This window comes from Ranitomeya variabilis, chromosome 1, assembly GCF_051348905.1.
Source record: "Ranitomeya variabilis isolate aRanVar5 chromosome 1, aRanVar5.hap1, whole genome shotgun sequence".
Classification (NCBI taxonomy): Eukaryota; Metazoa; Chordata; class Amphibia; order Anura; family Dendrobatidae; genus Ranitomeya; species Ranitomeya variabilis.
Genome location: NC_135232.1, coordinates 207,911,747 through 207,933,678, shown reverse-complemented (window position 1 = coordinate 207,933,678; position 21,932 = coordinate 207,911,747). Strand labels below are relative to the sequence as shown.

Here is a 21,932-nt window from a genome sequence, read left to right as displayed (position 1 = left end):
TCGAATCTGCCAATCTTGGTGTCCTCTGGCAAATGCCAATTGCCCTGGACAGTGTTGGGCTGTAAGCACAACACCTGCTTGTGGACATCGGGACCTCATACCACCCTCATGCAGCCTGTTTCTAACAATTTGACACATGGATGTTAGTGGCCTGCTGGAGATGATTTTGCACTGCTCCTCCTGTTCCTCTTGCATAAAGGAGGAGGTAGTGGTCCTGCTGCTGGGTTATTGCCCTCCTACGGCCCCCTCCACGTCTCCTGGTGTACTGGCCTGTCTCCTGGAATCTGCTCGATGCTCTGGACACTGTGATGACAGACACAGCTAACATTCTTGCCACAGCTCACATTAATGTGCCATCATGGATGAGCTGCACTGCCTAAGCAACTTCTGTGGGTTGTAGACACTTACTCATGCTACTGTACTGGACCTCTAGGTGTAAGAGCAATGATAAAATGCAAAAGTGACCAAAACAACAGTCAAAAAAGATGAAAACAGAGAAATTGTCTGTGGTCACCCCTTGCAGAACCACAACTTTATAGGGGTTGTCTGGCAAATTGCCTATAATTTCTACCTCTTGTCTGGTCCAGATGCACAACAGCAGGATACATTGATTCACAATAGGTGTTGCTTTGTAACTGGGCAGGTTGATTTTACAAAAGTGTGATTGACTTGGAGTTACATTGTGTTGTTTAAATGTTCCCTTTATTTTTTGAGCAGTGTATATACACGGTATATACATATGTATATTATACATAGATTTTTATTTTATGGAATTATAAAAGTTATGTTTTACTATGTTTTTGATAGTATGACCATACATAATATCCACAATATGTCCATTGTTCTATGTGAGCGTTACATAAGCAGCCAAGCATTTCACTTCATTCATAAACTTTGATGGAGAGAGACACATTCATGCACAGACATATTTTCCACTCTTTAGTAACAAGAAAGAAGTCCCAAATATGTGAGCACTAAAGATGGCTGAGGGCTGTAAAGAAAGTTGTTGCAGTCCGCATGTGTCCCATGAGCCACAAGTTGTACACCTGTGCTTTAAAGAGTAAATGTTTAGATTTTTTTAATCATAATGCAATAGTACACATAAAAAAAATGTGTAATACATCTTATTTGAGAAATATACTTCTGTCTCTTCCTAAACTGATCATTCAATCTCAAAATGCTCAATTCTCGGATAAAATGTGTCTTCAATGAATATAGATTTTCCCACTACTGAAATAGAAGAGGGCAGTTGGTGCACATAAAGTTCTATGAAAAATTGTAACTGTGGTTTCAAGAGAACTTGTAGTAAAATGTCTGTCTGCCTCTATTTTTAAAAAAACAACTGTCATCTCCTATCTCAAGAATACAAAAATCTGTCTTCAGTGAATACATATTTTACCCATCAACTGAGGATGAAAAATCACTCCAGGAGGAGAAAGAAGCAGATTTCTCTAATAAGATAAATTACAAAATTGCTTATTTTCAGGTCTATGTTTGATTTATAAAAAATATATTAAGATAATGGTCACACTGTAAAAAGTCTTCTTCTATTCATTGATTGATATAAACCTGCTGTCAACACATAGAACTAGGTAGCTGTGTTTAGTCAATACTTCATAAATCTTGAGTGTCATCATGCAGGGAGGTGTATGAATATTAAAAAGGTCCTTTCTAAGGATGGTGCTTACAAGGGTGGTCCAGTACGTAAAATGTCCGTTCTTAATACTTATTGTGAGATAGCGCTCCCTGAGTTTGTTGGGGGACACTCGCTTGGCAACGGGATTAAAGCACACAGGCACGGTTTCTCACATAAACAGTCTATTCCGGTTTATTTAGACTCATAAACCGCAAAACATAAAGTCCATTACATCACATTTTATATGACTTCAACTCACAGTCACTAAACACGCCGGACTTCTCACTTCGTCCAGTTACCATGGGTGACCGCACAGTTCATAAACATCCATGGAACATCATAGGCACTTAACCCCCTTTATCTGGAGTTACCTTGCAGGAGCTGCTACTCCACAAACTGACTCCTGTCAGTCCTCTCTCCAGGGAAAAGCTGCCTTACTGGGATCATTGTCATTGTGACCAGGGCACTCCAGACAGTCCAGACCCGGAGAAGGAATACGCAGTGCCGTCACAGACTCTGCACATACAGCCTTTCCACGTGCTATTCAGGATGTCCACTCCTTGGAACTTCCAACACACAGGCCTTCAGGTCCATGGCCTCACCATGTGCTTTCCAGGAATCCGATCCCACACCCAGGATCTTCCAACATAGGCCATTCAGGACCTTACCCTCTGACTATTCAGGTCCATACACTCTGAACATGTGACTCAAACCCTGGTCACATTATGTAGCTGTAACCACCCTCATAAGTGGGCGGTGTATGTGTGGTTAGTCAGTCCCGCCCAGCTCTCCAACTAACCCTGTAAGCCCCCCTTATAACTAAACAAACACTTGTGGAACTACAAGTCCCAGAACAACAACATTTCGGGCTTACAGCGCAGAGGACAACCTCTGTCTCTGCGACACATACCAGCCATTCATAATGACACCAGTCACTGTCTCACACTATGTTTACACCTTAACTACTTTTGTAATTATCTTTATTATAAAATTCCCTATACTTCCTATCTAGCTAATCCTAAATGTGTTTTTCACTGCATTTCCTGTGATGTTACCTTTGAGATGAGTCTCAAACGGGTTGTCACAGGAGGCTGGGGCTGCACTCTCTTCCCTGCAGCCTCTATCACCCCTCCTGGAACAAAACAGTACATCAGAGGGCAGTGCTGCCGTTAAATACTAAAGTTTCTGGCATCAACTCTCTCTGAAAATGTCCTGAATCCATAGTGATAGAAGCTGCGGGAGAGGTGAGTGCAGCGCTGGCACTCTGATCCATCTTCTTCGCATTTTCTAACTGTGAAAAAAGAGGTCATCAAGGGGCAGGGATAGAAGCAGTGAGTGACACAAGCGCTGTACCCAAGTATTAGCTAGATAGGGATAAGTGTACAATATTTTATAATAAAGCTAATTACAAAAGTGGTTAGAGTGTAAAGATAGACATTAGGAAAGGACATTTTAGGCGCCGGACCAACTCTTTAATGGTATCACTTTAGGATAATTGGTAGATATTCTTGACAAATCAGTCTTAATAAGGTATATACAGTTAGTGGCACCATGAGCACAGAAGTTGGCATCACCAGGCAAAAACACAACGACACTTTCATTGGCCAGTTGAGTCCCACGAATATGATGTACCGGCAAAATAACTGCAGCAGAGCTCTATTAATTTGACAGTCAGCAAGATTTATAACGCTATAAAAGGTACATTCATTTGAATTACAGAAATATTCCAATGTTGTAGATATAATTTTAATGTAAAAATGATAAGATGTCTCCAGATGTTTCTAGGTGATGCGCTCAATGATTAAACCCAGAAGAAAAGTCAAGCATAGATAGATAGCAACATAGCAAGATAGATTTAACATATGTGATCTATAATTCTCAGACCATGGTCATATATGTTTGCTTCTTCTATGACATAAAAGATCTGACATTTCTTTGGGGAACTGTCAGTCTGGTTGATTCTTTACAGATTTTGTGTCCAAAAAAACAACTGCCATGGGAATGTCACTGAAAAATGAAATGCTAGGTGAAATCCCAAGAAACAATGAAAACCCTATATTAAGGGTCACCAATCTAACCCAAGAAGAGGTGCGAAGCCGGCTAAATAAGATTAAAATAGATAAATCTCCGGGTCCGGATGGCATACACCCACGAGTACTAAGAGAACTAAGTAATGTAATAGATAAACCATTATTTCTTATTTTTAGGGACTCTATAGCGACGGGGTCTGTTCCGCAGGACTGGCGCATAGCAAATGTGGTGCCAATATTCAAAAAGAGCTCTAAAAGTGAACCTGGAAATTATAGGCCAGTAAGTCTAACCTCTACTGTTGGTAAAATATTTGAAGGGTTTCTGAAGGATGTTATTCTGGATTATCTCAATGAGAATAACTGTTTAACTCCATATCAGCATGGGTTTATGATAAATCGCTCCTGTCAAACCAATCTAATCAGTTTTTATGAAGAGGTAAGCTATAGGCTGGACCACGGTGAGTCATTGGACGTGGTATATCTCGATTTTTCCAAAGCGTTTGATACCGTGCCGCACAAGAGGTTGGTACACAAAATGAGAATGCTTGGTCTGGGGGAAAATGTGTGTAAATTGGTTAGTAACTGGCTTAGTGATAGAAAGCAGAGGGTGGTTATAAATGGTATAGTCTCTAAATGGGTCGCTGTGACAAGTGGGGTACTGCAGGGGTCGGTATTGGGACCTAATCTCTTCAACATATTCATTAATGATCTGGTAGAAGGTTTACACAGTAAAATATTGATATTTGCAGATGATACAAAACTATGTAAAGCAGTTAATACAAGAGAAGATAGTATTCTGCTACAGATGGATCTGGATAAGTTGGAAACTTGGGCTGAAAGGTGGCAGATGAGGTTTAACAATGATAAATGTAAGGTTATACACATCGGAAGAAGGAATCAATATCACCATTACACACTGAACGGGAAACCACTGGGTAAATCTGACAGGGAGAAGGACTTGGGGATCCTAGTTAATGATAAACTTACCTGGAGCAGCCAGTGCCAGGCAGCAGCTGCCAAGGCAAAGAGGATCATGGGGTGCATTAAAAGAGGTCTGGATACACATGATGAGAGCATTATACTGCCTCTGTACAAATCCCTGGTTAGACCGCACATGGAGTACTGTGTCCAGTTTTGGGCACCGGTGCTCAGGAAGGATATAATGGAACTAGAGCGAGTACAAAGGAGGGCAACAAAATTAATAAAGGGGATGGGAGAACTACAATACCCAGATAGATTAGGGAAATTAGGATTATTTAGTCTAGAAAAAAGACGACTGAGGGGCTGAACTAATAACTGTGTATAAGTATATAAGGGGACAATAGAAATATCTCTCTGAGGATCTGTTTATACCAAGGAAGGTGACGGGCACAAGGGGGCATTCTTTGCGTCTGGAGGAGAGAAGGTTTTTCCACCAACATAGAGGAGGATTCTTTACTGTTAGGGCAGTGAGAATCTGGAATTGCTTGCCTGAGGAGGTGGTGATGGCGAACTCAGTCGAGGGGTTCAAGAGAGGCCTGGATGTCTTCCTGGAGCAGAACAATATTGTATCATACAATTATTAGGTTCTGTAGAAGGACGTAGATCTGGGGATTTATTATGATGGAATATAGGCTGAACTGGATGGACAAATGTCTTTTTTCAGCCTTACTAACTATGTTACTATGTTACTGCTGTGTTCAGCAGAATGAGAGCGACTCTTGATGTGTGCCTTTGATCAGGCCTTACTTTCTAAGGCATTACCCACAGGGAAAGTTTCAGAGGCAAGTCCCAGTCCAGCATACGTTCAGCATTCACGGAGGAATTGGGACATTTTTCCAATTCATCAACTAATGGGATTATGACTCTCTTGGGTAAATGTCACAAAAAGATAACAGATATGTATGACACTACAAATTATTTTTCTTATATTAAGTGTACAATACTTTTTATGACCCCATAACTCTTTCTGTACCATTACACATTGTGAGTGAATAGATCACAGTGTGCTCATCTCCCATGTCTACACTGAAGACGGAGTGACAACCGCACTGAACTCCACTTTTGGGCATTCACACAGGTTGTCCCTTCAGTTTCCCCATACAGAACTTATGACACTCTCTGAAGTTTATGGCGACGATAAAGCTCTTTCCGGTGATTTGCATTTGTGTAATTGCCCCTAGTGATATATTTCTGCTAACTGCTGTCCTGTATAAATATCTCCTGTACAGAAACGCTTCATAAATATGGACAAGAATTCCCAATCCTATTATAATGATCCATCTGAACCACTGTTATCTCTTAAACATATTTGCTAGAAAATGCATAAAAATTAGCTTTAGTATAAAATGAAGTCCATAAAGTTAACACAGAGTACTTACTATAATTGTGCCTTAATCATAAAAATACACGAGGATATGAATACAGTAATTATCATTATATTCCGCTCTCAGGAGAACAGCATCAAAGGCAATGTGTGGGTCACTTGGTGGGTATTTGTTTACATACTACAATAATTAGGATACAAGTAAGGATGGAAAGACAATTTTAACTCAAAGCTAAGAGAGGACTGGCAGTCCTCATCAGGGGTTTTAAGAATTAATGGCAATCATCTTAAATTATAGATAAATGTAGGTAAACTATAGCGTTATTTACCTACTAAAATGCCTAAATCATTCACTGTGACAGAGGAACTCTCAGGAGAAAGGGTATATCCAACATGTATGAATGCAGAACAGATGTCTGGTTAGCAAGGGGAACTCAGATGAAATGCTTAGTGAATTAACAGAGACCACTTCAATCTCCAAGGGACCAATTTAAAAAAAAAGATAACATTATATATTGTAGCCATGGTCCAATTCAAACAGAGAATAAATATCAACTTTGCAAATAAACTTGACTCAAAGATGTTTTCTCTACAAAGCTCTTATGCAAACCTATGTTCCTCCATCTGCCTCTTCTTCAATCATATGTGATCAGCAAATGAGAGGAGCAGAAAGAAAAGGAATAATATGAATAGTTCCGTATAGAAAAAAAAATGGTAAGATAGGTAAGTGCATACACAGCATTGGAGCAATAAAAAGTCTTTGCAAAGATGGCCATAGCTTTTAAAGAGTATTCTCATCAATGGAATATCATCAGGACTTGCCATAAATATTTGATTACCCCGTGAGACCCTCAAGATGGAATATTATGACACCTCTCAACCAGTTAATTCAGAAGTGGTTGTTCTTGTATACTCCACTCTCCATTAAGTCTATGAAAAATACTGAAAGTGCAAAGCCACAACACTTATAGGACAGATTGTTGTGTTAAATGAATAAGGCCCAAATTATAGGAAGTCCACTGATATATCACCCCTTGTATAATGGAGGGGGGATATTGATTTAAAGGTAAGGTACCGCGTTTGTAGATCATTCATTAATCAATGTAATGTAGCATAACATGCTGTTATAACCAAGATTTGAATGCATATAAAACAGATTTCGTGTGTTATACCAGTAGAAAGAAGGAGCTGGGGGCTGACATCTTGGTTTCACAGCAGTAGCACGACACTAGCAGTGTCATTTTACGGCACCCCATGGACATAGGAGATAATAGACCGCCGCAGACCCTATCTCCAACATTGCAGCCACATTAGCAGTGAGCTGGGCACGCCTCTGTGGGCTGCACAACTCACTGCTGTAGGTGTGACTAGCAGCCATTTTACTATAGCTCAGTGCTATCTGCCCAGCTCCACTTGCTCTCTATCGCTGCAGGACAGAAGCGCTGACTGGAGCCAGGAGAGTGGGGAGTGCGGGTGATTTACCTCCCTGCTCCTCTGTACTCCAGGCACTGCACGTTCTGAGCAGACATCCTCTGCTCTCACATGCTGCCCTCCCTGGGTGCTTCTCCAGTTCTCCTGCTCTGTCTCCGCCTCCTCACACACAGTCCCGGAGATCTCCGGTAAGCTGCACTCTCCCCCTGTGTCGCTCTCCCTCTCTGTGCGGCATGGGGGGGTCTCTATGCGTGTGTGCAAGCATCGTCCGATGGGACTACAAGTCCCATCAGACGATGCCTGCTACACTGACAGTGATTGACACATTAGCCAATGATGGGACAGTAGTAGTCCCATCATCTGGCTAATGTGTTGAATAATAAAAAAAAAAAATACTCCATACATACATGCTACATACATGCTACATACATACATGCTACATACATACATGCATGCTACATACATACATGCTACATACATACATGCTGCATACATACATGCTGCATACATACATGCTGCATACATACTACATACATACATGCTACATACATGCTACATACATACATGCTACATACATGCTACCTACATACATGCTACCTACATACATGCTACCTACATACATGCTACATACTCCATACAGTACATTCATACATTACATACATGACATACATATAGACATACAGTACATTAAACAGATTTCATACTCACCATTACTTGTCATTTTGTTCCCCGAAGCCAGTGTCATCTGTAAAAAATATGAAAAAAACAAACAACCAATATACTCCCTGTCCGCAGAAATCCACGAGTGTCCCATAACGATCTCCCATGGAGAGCAGCAGCATCAGATAAAGCGACTGCTCTCCAGGGGCTCAGGGACACAATGACGGCAGGAAGGTATCCTTCCACCACTGTATTCCTCCACCGCTGTAAAAAAAAAAAAAAAAGTCCCTAGTCTCACTTTATGCCATTGCTGTATGATAAATTTTCCCAGGCAGCAATTGTCATAAAGTGAGACTTTGTCCTAAGGTAACCTCTCAGTGATGCACTGCAGGAGCCATTGTCTCCTGTCAGTGTGTCACTGAGGGTCCTATAGAGCAGTGACATCACCCGATGTCACTGTTCTATAGGGGAGATCGTCGTGGGACACTCGTTATTAATTGGACTACGGCGGACAGGTAGTATACGGTTTATTATTTTACGTTTTTTGCAGGCGCTGAAGTATGGTAAGTATGGTGAAATGAAGAATATTAAAATACTTTTTCCTAATGTGTGCGTGTTTTATTAACCCTTTCTTACTATTGGATTAATAACGAATAGGCGTCTTATTGACGCCTCTCCGTTATTAACCCTGCTTAATGTCACCTTACAATAGCAAGGTGACATTAACCCCTTATTACCCCATATCCCACCGCTACACGGGAGTGGGAAGAGAGGGGCTAAGTGCCGGAATTGGCGCATCTTACAAATGCACCATTTCCGGGGCGGCTGCGGACTGGTATTTGTAGCCGGGGGGGGGGCAATATCCATGGCCCCTCTCTAGGCTATGAATATCAGCCCGCAGCTGTCTGCGTAGCCTTTCTGGCTATAAAATATAGGGGGACCCCACGTAATTTTTTTTTTTTGCGGTCCCCCTATTTTAATAGCCAGTAAAGGCTACGCAGACAGCTGCGGGCTGATATTCATAGCAGGCTACAGATATTGGCCCCCGGCCGTCGGCTTTCCCCGTCTGGCGCAGAAAATTGCATGGGAGCCAACGCCGTTTTTTTCTCTTTTTTTTTTTTTTTTTTTGGCAGCGCATGCTGTTTTTTTTTTCCGGCAGATGTTTTTTTCCGCCGGATCCATTTTTTTCCGCCGGATCCGTTTTTTCCACCGGATCTGTTTTTTTCCGCCAGATCCGTTTTTTCCACCGGATCCGTTTTTCCACCGGATCCGTTTTTTTCCCGCCAGATCCGTTTTTCTCCCGCCGGATCCGTTTTTTTCCGCCGGATCCGTTTTTTCCCGCCAGATCCGTTTTTTTCAGCTGGATCCATTTTTTCCCACCGGATCCGTTTTTTTCCGCCGGATCCATTTTTTTTCCGCCTGATCCATTTTTTTCCTGCCGGATCCGTTTTTTTCCGTCAGATCCGTTTTTTGTCGCCGGATTCGTTTTTTTTCCGCAGGATCCGGTTTTTCCTGCCGGATGCGGTTTTTTATCTGATGCTGCTGCTCTCCACGGGAGATCGTCGTGGGACACTCGTGGATTTCTGCGGACAGGTAGTATATTGGTTGTTTGTTTTTTTCATATTTTTTACAGATGACACTGGCTTCGGGGAACAAAGTGACAAGTAACGGTGAGTATATACTCTATGTTATATGTACTGTATGTCTATATGTATGTCATGTATGTAATGTATGTAGTATGTATGTAGTATGTATGTATGGAGTATGAATGTAGTATGTATGTATGTAGCATGTATGTAACATGTATGGAGTATTTTTTTTTTATATTCAACACATTAGCCGGATCATGGGACTACTACTGTCCCATCATTGGCTAATGTGTCAATCACTGTCAGTGTAGTAGGCATCGTCCGATGGGACTTGTAGTCCCATCGGACGATGCCTGTTGTGAATTTGGATTCTGGGCTCCCCCGGTGGCTACTGGTGGAATTGAACTGGTGTCTTCATCTTCTCTGTTCACCTGTTCCCATCAAGATGTGGGAGTCGCTATATAACCTTGCTGCTCTGTTAGTTGCTTGCCGGTCAACAATGTTATCAGAAGCCTCTCTGTGCTTGTTCCTGCTCCTAGACAACTACTAGATAAGTTGGACTCTTGTCCATGTTTGTTTTTGCATTTTTGTTCCAGTTCACAGCTGTAGTTTCGTTTCTGTGTCTGGAAAGCTCTTGTGAACAGGAATTGCCACTCTGGTGTTATGAGTTAATGCCAGAGTTTTAAAGTAATTTCTGGATGGTGTTTTCATAGGGTTTTCAGCTGACCATGAAAGTGTCCTTTCTGTCTTCTGCTATGTAGTAAGTGGACCTCAAATTTGCTAAACCTATTTTCATACTACGTTTGTTATTTCATCTTGATTCACCGCCAATACATGTGGGGGGCCTCTGTCTCCTTTCGGGGTATTTCTCTAGAGGTGAGCTAGGACTAATATTTTCCTCTGCTAGCTTTATTTAGTCCTCCGGCTGGTGCTGGGCATCTAGAATCAACGTAGGCATGCTACCCGGCCACTGCTAGTTGTGCGTTAGGTTTAGTTCATGGTCAGCTCAGTTTCCATCTTCCAAGAGCTAGTTCCTATATATGCTGATGCTATGATCTCTTGCCATTGAGATCATGACAGTTTGACCGGCCCACTAAAGGGTTAAAATCCTTGGCTGAGAAAGGAGAGAAATAAGTAGTCTGCTGAAATTTTTTTTTTTTTTTTTTTTTTTTTTTCTCCTTTGAATGGCTCTGTGTCCACCTGTTTGTAATGGATCTTCAGAGTGTAACTGCAGGTTTGAATAATCTCGCCACGAAGGTACAAAATTTGCAAGATTTTGTTTGTCATGCACCTGTATCTGAGCCGAGAATTCCTTTGCCGGAATTTTTCTCGGGGAATAGATCTGGGTTTCAGAATTTTCGAAATAATTGCAAATTATTTTTGTCCCTGAAATCTCGCTCTGCCGGAGATCCTGCACAGCAGGTCAGGATTGTGATTTCCTTGCTCCGGGGCGACCCTCAAGACTGGGCTTTTTCATTGACACCAGGGGATCCTGCGTTGCTCAGTGTGGATGCGTTTTTTCTGGCCTTGGGGTTGCTTTATGACGAACCTCATTTGGAGCTTCAGGCAGAAAAAACTTTGATGTCCCTATCTCAGGGGCAAGATGAAGCGGAAATTTACTGCCAAAGATTCCGTAAATGGTCTGTGCTTACTCAGTGGAATGAGTGCGCCCTGGCGGCGACTTTCAGAGAGGGTCTCTCTGATGCCATTAAGGATGTAATGGTGGGGTTCCCTGTGCCTGCGGGTCTGAATGAGTCCATGACAATGGCTATTCAGATTGATAGGCGTTTGTGGGAGCGCAAACCAGTGCACCATCTGGCGGTGTCCACTGAGAAATCGCCAGAGAGTATGCAGTGTGATAGAATTCTGTCCCGAAGCGAGCGGCAGAATTTTAGACGGAAAAATGGGTTGTGTTTCTATTGTGGTGATTCTACTCATGTTATATCAGCATGCTCTAAGCGCACTAAAAAACTTGGTAAATCTGTTTCCATTTGCACCTTACCGTCTAAGTTTATTCTATCTGTGACCCTGATTTGCTCTTTGTCATCTATTACCACGGACGCCTATGTCGACTCTGGCGCCGCTTTGAGTCTTATGGATTGGTCCTTTGCCAAACGCTGTGGGTATGATTTAGAGCCTTTGGAGACTCCTATTCCTCTGAAGGGGATTGACTCCACCCCATTGGCTAATAATAAACCACAATACTGGACACAAGTAACTATGCGTATTAATCCGGATCACCAGGAGATTATTCGCTTTCTGGTGCTATATAATCTACATGATGATTTGGTGCTAGGATTGCCTTGGCTGCAATCTCACAACCCAGTCCTCGACTGGAAAGCTATGTCTGTGTTGAGCTGGGGATGTAAGGGGGCTCATGGGGATGTACCTGTGGTTTCCATTTCATCATCTATTCCCTCTGAAATTCCTGAGTTCCTGTCTGACTATCGTGACGTCTTTGAAGAATCCAAGCTTGGTTCGTTACCTCCGCACCGAGAGTGCGATTGTGCCATAGATTTAATCCCGGGTAGTAAATACCCAAAGGGTCGTTTATTTAATCTTTCTGTGCCTGAACATGCTGCTATGCGTGAATATATAAAGGAGTCCTTGGAAAAGGGACATATTCGTCCATCGTCATCTCCCTTAGGAGCCGGTTTTTTCTTTGTGTCAAAAAAAGACGGCTCTTTGAGACCATGTATTGATTATCGGCTTTTGAATAAAATCACTGTTAAATATCAATACCCATTGCCGTTGCTGACTGATTTGTTTGCTCGCATAAAGGGGGCCAAGTGGTTCTCTAAGATTGACCTTCGTGGGGCGTATAATTTGGTGCGAATCAGGCAGGGGGATGAGTGGAAAACCGCATTTAATACGCCCGAGGGCCACTTTGAGTATTTAGTGATGCCCTTTGGTCTTTCAAATGCTCCGTCAGTTTTCCAGTCCTTTATGCATGATATTTTTCGCGATTATTTGGATAAATTTATGATTGTGTATCTGGATGATATTCTGATTTTTTCGGATGACTGGGACTCTCATGTCCAGCAAGTCAGGAGGGTTTTTCAGGTTTTGCGGTCTAATTCTTTGTGTGTGAAGGGTTCTAAGTGTGTTTTTGGGGTGCAGAGGATTTCCTTTTTGGGATATATTTTTTCCCCCTCTTCCATTGAAATGGATCCTGTCAAGGTTCAAGCTATTTGTGATTGGACGCAGCCCTCTTCTCTTAAGAGTCTTCAGAAATTTTTGGGCTTTGCTAACTTTTATCGTCGATTTATTGCTGGTTTTTCGGATATTGCTAAGCCATTGACCGATTTGACTAAGAAGGGTGCTGATGTTGCTGATTGGTCCCCTGATGCTGTGGAGGCCTTTCGGGAGCTTAAGCGCCGTTTTTCCTCTGCCCCTGTGTTGCGTCAGCCTGATGTTGCTCTACCTTTTCAGGTTGAGGTCGACGCTTCTGAGATCGGAGCTGGGGCAGTGTTGTCGCAGAAAAGTTCTGACTGCTCCGTGATGAGGCCTTGTGCCTTCTTTTCCCGTAAATTTTCGCCCGCTGAGCGGAATTATGATGTTGGGAATCGGGAGCTTTTGGCCATGAAGTGGGCTTTTGAGGAGTGGCGCCATTGGCTTGAGGGGGCCAGACATCAGGTGGTGGTATTGACTGACCACAAAAATTTGATTTATCTTGAGACCGCCAGGCGCCTGAATCCTAGACAGGCGCGCTGGTCATTATTTTTCTCTCGGTTTAATTTTGTGGTGTCATACCTACCGGGTTCTAAGAATGTTAAGGCGGATGCCCTTTCTAGGAGTTTTGAGCCTGACTCGCCTGGTAACTCTGAGCCCACAGGTATCCTTAAGGATGGAGTGGTATTGTCAGCCGTTTCTCCAGACCTGCGGCGGGCCTTGCAGGAGTTTCAGGCGGATAGACCTGATCGTTGCCCACCTGATAAACTGTTTGTTCCTGATGATTGGACCAGTAGAGTCATCTCTGAGGTTCATTCTTCTGCGTTGGCAGGTCATCCTGGCATTTTTGGTACCAGGGATTTGGTGGCAAGGTCCTTCTGGTGGCCTTCCCTGTCACGAGATGTGCGAGGCTTTGTGCAGTCTTGTGACGTTTGTGCTCGGGCCAAGCCTTGTTGTTCTCGGGCTAGTGGATTGTTGTTGCCCTTGCCTATTCCTAAGAGGCCTTGGACGCACATCTCGATGGATTTTATTTCAGATCTGCCTGTTTCTCAGAAGATGTCTGTCATCTGGGTGGTGTGTGACCGTTTCTCTAAGATGGTCCATTTGGTTCCTCTGCCCAAGTTGCCTTCTTCTTCCGAGTTGGTTCCTCTGTTTTTTCAAAATGTTGTTCGTTTGCATGGTATTCCTGAGAATATCGTTTCTGACAGAGGGACCCAATTCGTGTCTAGATTTTGGCGGGCATTCTGTGCTAGGATGGGCATAGATTTATCTTTTTCGTCCGCTTTCCATCCTCAGACGAATGGCCAGACCGAGCGGATTAATCAGACCCTGGAGACATATCTGAGGTGTTTTGTGTCTGCTGACCAGGATGATTGGGTTGCTTTTTTGCCATTGGCGGAGTTCGCTCTCAATAATCGGGCCAGCTCTGCCACTTTGGTGTCCCCGTTTTTCTGTAATTCGGGGTTTCATCCTCGATTTTCCTCTGGTCAGGTGGAATCTTCGGATTGTCCTGGAGTGGATGCTGTGGTGGAGAGATTGCATCAGATCTGGGGGCAGGTGGTGGACAATTTGAGGTTGTCCCAGGAGAAGACTCAGCTTTTTGCTAACCGCCGTCGTCGTGTTGGTCCTCGTCTTCGTGTTGGGGACTTGGTGTGGTTGTCTTCTCGTTTTGTCCCTATGAGGGTCTCTTCTCCTAAGTTTAAGCCTCGGTTCATCGGCCCGTATAAGATATTGGAGATTCTTAACCCTGTTTCCTTCCGTTTGGACCTCCCTGCATCCTTTTCTATTCATAACGTTTTTCATCGGTCATTATTGCGCAGGTATGAGGTACCGGTTGTGCCTTCCGTTGAGCCTCCTGCTCCGGTGTTGGTTGAGGGTGAGTTGGAGTACGTTGTGGAGAAAATCTTAGACTCTCGTGTTTCCAGACGGAGACTCCAGTATCTGGTCAAGTGGAAGGGATACGGCCAGGAGGATAATTCTTGGGTGAATGCATCTGATGTTCATGCCTCTGATCTGGTTCGTGCCTTTCATAGGGCCCATCCTGATCGCCCTGGTGGTTCTGGTGAGGGTTCGGTGCCCCCTCCTTGAGGGGGGGGTACTGTTGTGAATTTGGATTCTGGGCTCCCCCGGTGGCTACTGGTGGAATTGAACTGGTGTCTTCATCTTCTCTGTTCACCTGTTCCCATCAAGATGTGGGAGTCGCTATATAACCTTGCTGCTCTGTTAGTTGCTTGCCGGTCAACAATGTTATCAGAAGCCTCTCTGTGCTTGTTCCTGCTCCTAGACAACTACTAGATAAGTTGGACTCTTGTCCATGTTTGTTTTTGCATTTTTGTTCCAGTTCACAGCTGTAGTTTCGTTTCTGTGTCTGGAAAGCTCTTGTGAACAGGAATTGCCACTCTGGTGTTATGAGTTAATGCCAGAGTTTTAAAGTAATTTCTGGATGGTGTTTTCATAGGGTTTTCAGCTGACCATGAAAGTGTCCTTTCTGTCTTCTGCTATGTAGTAAGTGGACCTCAAATTTGCTAAACCTATTTTCATACTACGTTTGTTATTTCATCTTGATTCACCGCCAATACATGTGGGGGGCCTCTGTCTCCTTTCGGGGTATTTCTCTAGAGGTGAGCTAGGACTAATATTTTCCTCTGCTAGCTTTATTTAGTCCTCCGGCTGGTGCTGGGCATCTAGAATCAACGTAGGCATGCTACCCGGCCACTGCTAGTTGTGCGTTAGGTTTAGTTCATGGTCAGCTCAGTTTCCATCTTCCAAGAGCTAGTTCCTATATATGCTGATGCTATGATCTCTTGCCATTGAGATCATGACAGATGCCTGCACAGACACAAAGACCCCCGGCAGGCCGTACAGACCCCGGAGACGCCATACAGACCCCCCGGAGAGGCTGTACAGACCCCCCAGCAGGCCGTACAGACCACCCACTGTCCCGCACAGACCCCGGAGAGGCCGCACAGACAGCCACGACCAATCAACGACCGGCACAGTCCGGCAGAAAAATGGCCGCTCCTTCCTCCCCGCAGTCAGTGCCCACTTCATACTCCCCTCCAGTCAGCGCTCACACAGGGATAATGCCGGCGGTAATGGACCGCGTTATGCCGTGTTTAACGCACTCCATAACCGCTGCTATTAACCCTGTGTGTCCCCAACTTTTTACTATTGATGCTGCCTATGCGACATCAATAGTAAAAAAAATGTAATGTTAAAAATAATAAAAAAAACCTGCTATGCTTACCCTCCGTCGTTGCGTCCTCTCCTCGGCAGTGCAAGCGGCAGGCTCCAGTGCCAAGGATGGTATGCGAGAAGGACCTTCCATGACGTCACGGTCATGTGACCGCGACGTCATCACAGGTCCTGCGCACATCCAGCCCTGGGACAGGAAGCTGCCGCGTGCACCGCACACAGGCGACAGGACTACAAGGGCTCCCTCGGAAGGTGAGAATATGTTTATTTTTTATTTTAACTCTTTTTTAACCTGTTACATACGTGTCTGGGCAATATACTACGTGACTGGGCAATATACTACGTGACTGGGCAATATACTACGTGGCTGGGCAATATACTACGTGGCTGGGCAATATACTACGTGGACATGCATATTCTAGAATACCCGATGCGCTAGAATCGGGCCACCATCTAGTACCATATATGTATATATGCCATGGATGAGGCCACAGTAAAGTGTATCTTTATTTGGGACAAAAGGTAACTCACAGGTCATTGCAGATGATGATGATGAACATACAATTTGTCATTCCTCCTACACAGTCACATACCAGGGAGGAAGCCACTCACGCCAGTGTAATATTGCACCCTTATTTGGGTCACATGGTAACTCACAGGCGTTTATTTACAGTCCACAGACTCCACTCTCCCTCTCTGCTGTCTGCTCCTCCCACATGAGTCACAGTCACACTTCACTGACTGAATCTGAGAAGCTGCCAGGCCCAGACAAGAAAGAAAAAAAAAAAAAGACTCGGCTCCTTTCATTCACAGCAGGGAGCCGACTCTTTGCATTGGCTCGTTCACGAACGGCACATCACTAACACACACACCACTTCACTCTTCCTCCAGTCCACCATGCTGCTGAGCCCACTCTCTTCTGCTCTTCTGTAAACAAGATGTGCTTCTAATGCAGTAACTGCTGGTGATAGTAGGTTACAGGGCAGTCAGACACAAAATGGCTCTGCCCTGTGATGCTGCTCTTCATTCTGCCCCAGGGATATTAGACCACCCAAAAGGGGAGGGAAATGGTGATGTCAGCAGTTACTGCCCCAATTTTTCAGCTAACAGTAAAGCTGGTAAGTCTCACTATAGCTGCTTGAGGTCTAAAACGGAAAATGCTCCCCCTAGTGGTAAATATATATATTTGTAAGAAAATATATAATATTTTTCATATAGAAATGTTTGCAAACAGTGCAAACATTGCATTAATACATTTTATTTACTATTTTAAGCTTAATTTCACAAAAAAAAAAACAAGAAAACTGGTGGCACCTTCCTTTTAAGCATGTACTAGTATTGTCTACATTAGTAGCACATTTTCTGAATGGCCAATGCAGCCTGAAAAACTTGCAGTGGATCATTGTCTAATCTGTATTTGTGGCAGCAATATGGGCTACAATACAATATGAACATTTTATGTTGATAAAACAAGCTGCATCACAAGACCATACACTTTATCAGCATTTGTAAGCATGACTTGGGGATATTACCTGGTGATGATTGCTAAGTGTGGAGGGCTCATGCAGGCTCCCATGAAGAGTACCACATTCTCATGTCGTGTTTGTCGGTAAGCCATTACCTCCCGTTTAAATGCCTTCAATTGGTCTTCATTATCTCGCTCGATGTCAATGAGCCTAATTGCCACTTCACCGTGCCAACGGCCATGATACACTAAACCAAAGCGTCCTTTGCCAATCATCTCCCCAATTTCCAGCTGCTCAAATGGAATGTCCCATTCTTGCAAAAATATGCTGGTTTGGCTGGCTTTGCGGGGAAAGTTCCTGGCTGAAAGTAACAAGTGGTTCATCTCTTCAAAGTCATCTTCGGACTCCTCTGCTTTCTCATTGCTTTCTTCATTCTAAGAATAAATAACAACCAGCACACAGCTTATCAGTAAAAGGAACTTTCTAACAAAAAGGCATCCAAAGCAAACAAGAGGTTTTCCAAAAGCAAAAAATTGTCAAAAAGGCAGATAGTGTGATAAATTAGTAAAATAACTCACCAATTACTCCCCTTTCCACTATAGCACCACCACTACAGTACGCCTGTTGGTCTCTGCTTTCTTGGCTGCAGGAATGACGTGCCATCTAGTCATGTGACAGTAGCAGCAAATAACTAGCCTCATCGGTCTCATGCCATACACTACTGAGGTCAGTGATTGGCTGCAGCAGTCATATGTGTAAATAACAAATCATTGCTGCGGCCAAGTAGACAAAGATCAGAGGACAGCACCATTAAGGCTGTGCTGGAGCTTCAATGAAAAAAAAACCTTAAAAGAAGACATTCTCAGTATAGTCTGAATTTTTTTTTAATTTACACATTTACATTCACATCATTTTAAATTCTGCCCATGGATTTAAATATTTGTCACTAAATACATCTGTGCTCCTTTCAGTTCCCATCATAATCTTGGGCTCCTCAGGCATTGGGAGTTAATATTTATGGAACGAAATTGTTCAAATAAAGAAAAACAAAAATAAATATTTAATTTTCGAACAATGATCAGCAATGTGCCCTGCTGGGACGTCTGGCAGTACTTCAAAGGATTTTGGGGGTCATGTCTAAAAACGAAAAGAAATAAAACCACAGAATTGCCCCCAGCAGCCAGATTTCAACTGTATTGTTTTAAATTGGAGGGTACAAAATAAAAGTATTTGAGTTTGCAAACTTTGAAAATAATATATAAAAAATTTAATAACAAAGCTTTATACAATTGCTAAGGGGGGTAAAATATTGTCTGCCATGGAATAAACAAGCCAGAAGTTAAGTGGCAAAAAAAGAACATGTAGAAAGGAGTTCTGAGATACAGTAGCTACTGCATTGTTTATACAGTGCAAGAGAAGCCCGATTCATCATGACCGTCGTTGTTCATGTAGGTCTTGATGAGGAGGTATGCTGGAGTTAGACACTCCTGGTTTATGAAAAGGACAAGTGACATGTATCTGTGTGCGCATTGTCACACATCATACTCCAGCTCTTGCAGGAGTTAGATTTGTGGAGCAGCAAATTTCACCGCTCACCATGAATTTGACGAGTGGCGGTTAAAGAAGACAAAAGTTGCAAACTGTAGGCTAAACTCCATGTTGAACCCACATTTTGCGTCTTTTCAAAGCTTTTACATCAGAATTCTGGGATGAAAGCTTTGATGAATCAGGCTTTTAAAGTGCCTGAATATGGAACCTCTGGAGGGACCATTTATTGTTTCGAACTCCAACCACACTTTACTCTTTATATTCTTCTATTCTACAGTTACTAACATTTTATTTTCTTCTTATAACATTATTAATGCTATGTGAATCCAAGGTTTAATGCTTAGGGGTCACCTGAATATGGGCAGCATATTAGAGAGAAAGGTCCGCGCTACTATGAAAAAGGTCCGACCCAACTCTATTAGGCTAGGTTCACATTGCGTTAGGGCAATCCGTTTAGCGCTAGCGCTAGTGGATTGCGCTAACGCAATGTATTTGTAGGGGCCACGTTCAGGGGTCGCGCTAACGTCCCCGCTCTCGCAGATGCCCGATCTGCGAGAGCGGGTAACGGACCTCGGGCGCGCCGTGGACGCTGCAAGCAGCGTCCGAGGCGCGCTATAAAAGAACGGCACATCGCTAGCGCGAGCCGAAAAAGGCACGCGCTAGCGATGCGCTGCAGGCGAAATTTACATTGCTGTTAATGGGTGCGCTAACGGACCCGTTGCACGCCGTTAATTGCGACATTTTCGCCGTGCAACTCTGTCCGTTAACGACCACCCACTAACGCAATGTGAACCTAGCCTAAGGCCAAACATGATTCTGGACTGTTGCAGAGCTATGTCTGGCCTGTTTGCTTTGTAACAGGAACTTTTTGCACTAAAACGTTTGTTCCATCTTGGACATGTATGGCATATAAATGTTATATATAAATGTCATATATTGTAGGAGCTTCTCTATTCCTACCAGAACAGACTATGGTCCTGTTCTCGAGACACATGCAACTTCTAGCGGTAAGACCTCTATGGTATTTTTTGTCAATATGCCATAAATATCCCAGAAACACCCCTTTAAAGCACCACTCCAGTATTTTTCTATATTTCTCCATCGGAGTGGTATCACTAATGCATGTTCCCACCTCTAGTAATATACTTACATGCCGCCGTCTTCAGCTGTTCTTGGTGCCACTCTGATCATCTTTCGTAGGTTGTGACCTGCCGGATCTCCAGTGTTTACTGGACAAGCTGGATGTCACTACCCAATGTAAGTCTATGAGAACCAGAACGAGTTTGTCATACTCTTTCATTGAATGCTGGTGACCATTACCTCTGACTTCTTATCAATCAGGAGCTGGGGTCACTAGGTAGTGGAACAGGACCGGAGCGGCAAGAAGAAGAACTGAAGACAACGGCTGTAAGTATAATACTAGGTGATACCACTCTGGAGGTGAAAATAGAAAAAATATTAAAAATGGTGCTTTAAATAATTTGACCCAAGGTAATTTACAAGCAAGAACATTACAGCTACCATTGATCTAGTATGCCAAAACAAATATTTAACAAAGACCAAACTTATCTCCGGCAGTTCTATGGTGCTTACATCTTTGCAAAAATCTATATTATACTACATGTCCTATAATAAACCGGCAATTTGTAACATATAGAAAGAAAAACAATCTTAAACTTTGCGATCCCTCAAGATATGAACCAAGGCGATTATTTACCTCAGATGTTGGCTCCACTTCAATTTGAAGTAATGGATTTCCTTCATTACTGGAACAGATAATAAAAAATTCAGTTGTAATTACTGAGATTTGGATAATGTCATGGGAACAGGACAATTAACATAATAGAATTTGTGATTTTCTAAATTTGCTTATTAAAGTCAGAACATAAAGCGTTAGCAGGAACATATCAGTAGATTAAGGTGTATGCTTTTCATACATTTTCCAAAGTGTATTTTCTGGGGCAGAACTTCAAGTTCCTGAACCCAGATGTCAAATCTATAACAAGACCACCACCATTAGGACATCACTGCTCGTATAATTGTTCTTATGCAACTTTGTCAAGTGAATTACATTTTTCAGAATAAATTGCTGAGTAAAATATCCATTTATTTGTGTGCTATGATGTCTACTGTGGTCTCCTTAAGGAATCCCTTTGTCCCTCAGTTGAGGGGCTCTCAATCAGCCACCTAATCTTTTTTGCATGGCCAAGAAGCAAGAACTCCTTTTGGAAAAGATTCTGGTTTGACTTTATATACCTAGTCATGTGTTAACCTCACTAAAGAGTCAACTCTACCTTCTAGGATCACCACCCCAATGGATGGCACTACAGAACGCACTCTGTTTCTCTGTAGAAAGGATATTTGTACATATCTATGTATTGACATTACTGTGTTAATGTTTCCTGTTCTGTGACATGACATCAATTTAGCTGTCACTAAATACATTGTCCATCTAATATGACATATAGCCCTATGTGCATTATAGAAAATCATGGGGTAGAGAAAAATGGCATATGGCACGTGTCAAGGGCAGAGACAAAAATAATCTTAAGTTCTTCATGTTCTGAATTGATTAAGAGGGGTTTGGTAGAATGGGGAAACAGTTTTAACTTGTGGTCTCGGTTTCTTCTTAGGCTACTTTCACACTTCCGTCATATACGGGGCCGTCACAAACCGTCGGCCTGACGGACATTGTGCTAAATTTAGCAAAACGTGGGCAGCGGATGCAGTTTTACAACGCATCTGCTGCCCATTGTGATGAGCGGGGAGGAGGGCGCGGAGTTTCGGCTGCGCATGCATGGTCGGAAATGGCACAAAAAAAAGTTACATTGAACTTTTTTTGTGCGTCGCGTCAGTCAAAACACGACGGATCCGTCGCACGACGGATGCGACGTGTGCTCA

At 43.1% G+C, this 21,932-nt stretch overlaps 1 protein-coding gene across 2 annotated transcripts in view; it reads right to left on the bottom strand.

Moving 5' to 3' along the window:
* The window catches only part of KSR2 (kinase suppressor of ras 2), a 788,417-nt gene that overhangs the window by 151,773 nt on the left and 614,712 nt on the right, over positions 1–21,932 (bottom strand). For both annotated transcript variants that reach the window (XM_077292285.1, XM_077292289.1), the window contains exons 13-14: positions 20,749–20,797; positions 17,550–17,917 (exon numbers count right to left, since the gene is read on the bottom strand). In XM_077292285.1, the coding sequence (XP_077148400.1) occupies positions 17,550–17,917; positions 20,749–20,797 (417 nt within the window). The remainder of the gene's footprint in view (positions 1–17,549; positions 17,918–20,748; positions 20,798–21,932) is intronic.